The 6,323-nt window shown below is 34.5% G+C and overlaps 1 protein-coding gene across 2 annotated transcripts; it reads right to left on the bottom strand.

Moving 5' to 3' along the window:
* Positions 1-2,392: 2,392 nt before the first annotated feature.
* On the bottom strand, positions 2,393-5,415 carry LOC131228959 (shaggy-related protein kinase NtK-1-like). 2 transcript variants are annotated; one of them, XM_058224811.1, is made up of 5 exons: positions 5,348-5,415; positions 3,314-3,430; positions 3,142-3,234; positions 2,772-2,952; positions 2,393-2,689 (listed from the first exon to the last, which is right to left on the bottom strand). In XM_058224811.1, exons 2-4 carry the CDS (start codon positions 3,425-3,427, stop codon positions 2,899-2,901), a joined length of 261 nt encoding a protein of 86 aa, XP_058080794.1. In that variant the 5' UTR covers positions 3,428-3,430; positions 5,348-5,415; the 3' UTR covers positions 2,393-2,689; positions 2,772-2,898. The 2 variants fall into 2 exon arrangements, with proteins under 2 accessions (XP_058080794.1, XP_058080786.1); XM_058224803.1 differs by lacking the exon at positions 5,348-5,415 and having other exon boundaries at positions 2,772-2,965; positions 3,314-3,879.
* Positions 5,416-6,323: the final 908 nt, after the last annotated feature.

Here is a 6,323-nt window from a genome sequence, read left to right as displayed (position 1 = left end):
TCAAATCCATAGCAACTTCTACAACCCATGAAAAAAAAAAAGCTTTAGCCTCCATTCAAAACCATGGCTAAAAAGGTTAAAAATTAAGGCTAAAGCACAGCCTCAGTTTTGCCTCAATTATCCTAACTGAGGTTGGAACTCCCGTGGCTAAAGGCTTTAGCTTTAGTTTTAGCAACCGAGGCTAAAACGACTTTTATAACATCGGTTCTTCAAGTAAAGCTAAAAGAAGTTTTTTAGCTTCAGTTGCCTTGAAACGAGGCTAAATCAAAATATTAGCCTCCATTGTTTCCAACCGAGACTAAATCCAAATTTCAGCCTCAACTGCCTCCAGCTGAAGCTAAAACTATTTTAAACCTCGATTCTCAACAATTAAGGTTAAAGCCTTTAGCTACGGGAGTTGTAGTCTCGGTTTGGATAACTGAGGCTAAAGAAAAATTTAGCACCAGTTGGCATCAACTGAGGTTAAATTCAATTTTTAACCTCAACTCTTAACAATTGAGGCTAAATTATTCAGTTTAATCATTCATAAACCTATACATAATCATTCATTCATTCAGTAAAATACAATCATTCATTTTAATCCATTCATAAAAGTACACTACAAGAAAAAAGGGCTTTTGCCTCAGTTCAAAACTATGATTAAAAGGGTTAAAAACTGAAGCTAAAGCCTATAGCCTCAGTTTTACCTCAATTATCCAAATCGAGGTTGGAAAGGCCGTGGCTAAAGGCTTTGGCCTCAATTTTAGCAAGCGAGGCTAAAAAGACTTCTATAGCCTCGGTTCTTCAAGTGAAGCTAAAAGAATATTTTAGCTTCGGTTGCCTGAATGAGGCTAAATCAAAATTTTAGCCTTTGTTGTTTCCAACCAAGACTAAATCGAAATTTTAGCCTCGGTTGCGTACAACAGAAGCTAATTCTATGTTTAACCTCAATTCTCAAGAACCAAGGCAACTCATGTCCAATCAAATCATTTCCCATACACAATATAAGGATAAAAGAAAACATGAACTATGTTGCAAAACTTTGGCCAAAATAACCGGTCCGTAGTGTTCGTGTTAGAAAGAAGAGACGACATTGAAATCTAGGTTCGCATCATAAAGAAATTCATCTATTAAACAACTTACTTGAAAGTCTCGAAATCATTTCCACAGTTCGGACATTGCATATACACCATAGAGAGTAATGAAAACTAATCAATCAATCTATGATGATCACGCGGATGAAACTAATTGCTACCATCGCTAATATACCATACAATAGGTAAATGTTTGAGGTATGAGCACATGCTTACATCTAAGACATGTAATTGCCCATATAACATATACATGAAATTCCTAAGTTCTAAAAGAACCACTACTATGTGGATATGACATGTAAGTAATCGTGCAAGCTTGGATACCAATGTATTAAAAATTAACATCAAATTCAAGAGTTTAATGAATCAACGATGAGTCAGCATTGGCTATATATATATATATATATATATATATATATATATATATATATATATATATATATATATATATAATGGGACTCAGTTAAAGAAGGAAATACTAATATTTGTTTGGGCGATACTTCCATGAAAGAAAAACAACCATGAGATATAGGCATGTACATGGTATATGAATCACACGAAGAAAAATAAAATAAAGGAGAAGACTTGCAACTTTATCCAGAAACATGCACAAACTCAAGCATTTATCACTGAAACAAAAAAAAAAAAAAAAAAAAACCATTGATTTGGTTTTAAAAAAGGCTAGGGATTTGATCAGAACAAGCATAAATAACAGAAAATCAAGAGCAATGACTACAAGAAGTGGTAGCTACTATTTGTGTGCACCCTTACTGCAACATGATCTCTACTCTTGGTACTACATTTGTATAAAGTTGTGATGTTGTATTCCCAAAAGTAGAATGAATGGGGCAAAAAGATATCCATAAGGGTGGTTGCACTACAACGACTGGAACCTTTAGCGGCGCTCGAAAGCGTCGGTAAAATCCCTTAAAAGCACTGGTGAATGCATTAGCGGTTCTAGTCAAGTGCTGCTAAATGGGTATGTCAGTAAAAGTATTGGCGGCGCTAAGTGACTTTTACCGGTGCTTATCTGAGCGCCGGTAATTGTAGTTTTTTCCGACGCGAATAAGTGCCGGTAAAAGTCACTCTGAGCGCCAGTAAAAGTGGTTTCTGGACACTTTTTCTCATGAAAAAGCGTCGTAAGATTTCTACACAAGCATTGATAAAAGCCTTTGTGTGGATTTGAGAAGCCTTAGCATGCTAGTAATTTTTATTATTATATATAATTCAATCGAAACCTATATTTTTTAAATATTTGAAACATAAAAATGATCCAATACAAATAAAACTGAATATTAAACAAAATTTATATTATTAGACAATTTTTAAAAAATATAATATTTATTACAATAAATTGAAAATGGTCTTCAATATAAATAAATAAATAAAAACAAATCCATCTATCAAACAAAGTTCTTACCCTCTCCTGGACTTTCAAGCTCATGTTGCCAAGGAGATGTTTGACAGTTTCCACAATTCCTAAAGTAGTTAAGCTCTCATCTAGAGGCAGCTTCTCAAGTGCTCCTAGCACTGCACTAATTGATTCTTCCATAGAACTGTCACTTGTGCCACCACTGCACTTGGATCCATTGGTTGAGAAACCTATGCCCGTCTAACTGAAAAAATGATTAAGGCAACCATTCTTCTCTATCGCTAATAAGGTACTTGCTACAATTGACCATTGTCTGGATGCATTACCTACATTCTTCGTAATATTTTCTCTCTGCCTCTGCATAACAACAACCGCTCTTTGACTCTAGAAAGGTTTGTGAGTCCATCTTTCATCTCAGTTGGAGTGAGGAAATCTTCTAATGTCATATTTCCTTCATGCACCAGCTAGGTACTTCCAACAAGCTAATACTCTCATGATCTGCTGTTTCTGAAATACACATCTTAAATTTGATGAGTTGGCTAAAAAATATTAATGTTAATTGATAACTAATACCAAATAATCCTGAAAGCAAGGGATAAGGTGAGGTGAGTAACAAGTTTAGTGAACAACAAGATATGTCACATTCCAAGATGAAAAACCAAGCACCGTTTATTTTAGAATTCATGTAGTGATTACCTGCTTTGGTTGGCCATTTCTACCCCCAATAGTTGTCACGATTATATGACCCGTCTCTGTGCCATTTCCATTGACCACAACAGTTTCCATTTCCTAGAAGAAAATTTCACATTTCATAGAGAAGGCTAATATGCTATCAAGCAAGTAGAGATAAGATTATATTAAAACCTACCTTGTCATCCTTGATCTTCATATCATTCATTTCTTCAGGCAACCTATCCATGCTGATAGCATTGCCACTTGTGCTTCTCAATCCAGTCGCAGGCACCACACTAGCTGATGCCATTTACTGCAAATGGGGAACCAAACAGATCTAGATCCAGTATGTTGCAGAATCACCTTTTTTTTCTCAATAACACCCAATCCTTCACCTGCTTTAAGAAATGCAGAGGATCATTTCAGTAAACAAAACAAGCTGAAAAAAGAAAACAGTGGATTCTTCAGGCTAATCCCTCCCCAAGATTTAAAATATATATACAAGGAAAGAATCTGAGTCTTGCAATAGAAGTCCAATGCATGGACCATTGCAAACTGGTCAATGACCATAACTCTATCAGCCAATGCAATGTAGTGCTTTGAGGAACCCTGACCAACATTTTGTAGGGCTCGTTTGACTAATGAATTGTAGTTTCCTTGTTTACTAACTATCATCCAGCCCACCAACTAAGAAATTCAGGCCCACTAATGTTTCTTTGCAAAAAAATAAAAATAAAAAATAAATCAAGATGGATCTGTGGTAGTAGATTGTTTGCATTTTCTACTCATACAAGAAATGGCATTTATCAAACAAAGGCAGGGTTTCTTTAGGTCATCAGCTTCGCAAGGAAGAGCTAATCCAAGGCAATGCATTCACCATTTAACAATAGATACCAATGCACTTATGTATGCCACACTACATGCACTCAATATGCTAAGTTTTCAAGGCTGAAAGAAATTTTGTATCAAAACCAACAAGAAAAACAGCCCACATGATTTTTCTACTCTAACCAATATTGTCCCAATAGATGTGGGGAAACTTAAAGAGAGTGCAAAAATAGTATGAGCTAGATTTAGAAGTTTTATCTATTTCTTAAGAAGGTTTTTCTTAAGAAATGTATGAAGGTTACTTGTAAAGAAATTTTTTTTTCAATGTTTCAATTCCATTTTGTCTAGTAGGCTAAAAATATTCAGTAAGTGTTTTTCCAGGTTCAGCTAATAAAAAAAGAAAAAGGGAAGAAGTCGAAAGAGAATTGAAGAAAATTGCCTTACTAAAAGAATTGCAATGACATGTAACAGACATTGCAATAAACATTGACCAGAAATGGATTCAATTTCAATGCAAGTAGTTAATTGTCCTGCATCAGACATGTAACAGACATTGCAATAAACATTGACCAGAAATAGATTCAATTTCAATGCTCTAGCATTTAAATGGAATAAATCAATCTGTAAAGAAAGTGTAAAGAAACCAATGAAAGGCCAAATATTTCTTGATTCTCACACTAAGTTCGCTAAGTTTTATTTTGTAGATATGTCTTACAAATGAACCCATGTGAAGTAAATGTGTCATCAGTTATATGTGGTAACTTGTAATTAGAATGCATTGGAATCCATGAATTTTGCAACTGCTGCTCTCTATTTTCTAAAGGATCAATGGAAAAACACACCTCCAAGTTGGGGAAAGTCAAATGATCCTTGTGGTCTATGTCGGAATCTATTTACATCTCTCGACTATGTATTTTATCCTCTTTCTATTACTTTAATAGGATACTCTTCAACCTTGCTTAGAGATCTTCCCATATGGTTTTGTACACTCTCTGCCTATTTAAGGTAGATTGTCCTCTAAGGCAAAGGATATTGCATTGCTGCTACAAGAAGAGAATAAAATTGAATCTAAGCAAAAGAAGAATGGAAAATGGTGCTGATATCACTGCATAATTATATGGACCAGCTACATTAACATGCCAAGCATGTAAACCATGCGAGCATATCCCGCACTCTGTAACTGTGTGATGTAATGTTTAAACATATCCACTCATGCACAAGAAGACATGATGATGTAGAAATTCAACAGAATTGAGCTATGAACCATAATATGCTAGCACCATACACCTCTGGCCCAAGATGAAATTCAACCATATTAAAGTATACACTTCAAGTAGATATTAAAAAAGCATAAACCACAAAATAGAATAAGCAAGTCAAATACAAGTGACAGAAACCTTACAGAGTTTTGAGATTTGGCATATGTGAAAGTGTTGAAGGGATCGACCTCTTAACTGATTGTTCTTCAAGAAAATGGACTTTGTTCACATGCATTCCTATATCAAGGAAATACCAAGCTTACTGTCAACTTGTGTTAAACAATCAGCTGAAAGAACCAAAACAATAGAAGATATCTTATCTTACCGCAAAAATTCAAGGAAAAGCCAAGGACAACAAGACAAAGTTGAGAATCTATTAGCATCTACAACAAATCTCAATTTAATTACACTCTAATATTAAAAAAAGAAAAAATCAAAGAAAACCATCCCAAAAGATCGAAGCATTACATCATCCAAATGATCCCTTGCAAATAGACACAATCAATAGAACAAAGATGACCCATTTCTTGCAAACTCCTTATCTTTGCAATCAAAGAGACAATAGGATGGTAGGCACACTAGACACGTTGGCATGCATGATCAGTACAACTGGTCACAGATGACTGTTTCTCTTCTCCCAAAATATCCATATCAAATTTCTAGAGTTTAAAAAGGTATACAGAAAATGTACTCAATTTCACATCCCCTGAAAAATATTTCTTTAAAAATAGATAAAATCAATGAAACAAAGATGGCCCATGTCTTGCAAACTCCATTTCTTTACAATCAAATGAACCATGTGATGATGGGCACACTCAACACATTAGCACGAGTGATGGTTATAACTAGAGTACTATTTCTCTTCTCCCAAAATATCCATATCAAATTTCTAAAAGTGTAAGAAAGGTACATTGAAAATGTATTCAGATTCATAGTCGATCCAATAATAAATAAATAAATAAAAAGCACAGATACTTCATTAGAAGCACACACAAAATCAATAGTACAAAGATGACCCATATCTCACAAACTCCACATCTTTACAATCAAACAGACAGTACAAAGAAAATTAAAACAAAAACATAAAAAATTGCAGAGATTAATCCATCTAGAAACAAG

The sequence above is a fragment of the Magnolia sinica genome, chromosome 2 (assembly GCF_029962835.1).
Source record: "Magnolia sinica isolate HGM2019 chromosome 2, MsV1, whole genome shotgun sequence".
In the NCBI taxonomy this organism is placed as follows: Eukaryota; Viridiplantae; Streptophyta; class Magnoliopsida; order Magnoliales; family Magnoliaceae; genus Magnolia; species Magnolia sinica.
Note: the sequence above shows the minus strand (reverse complement) of the source record. Positions and strands in the feature narration are given on the sequence as shown.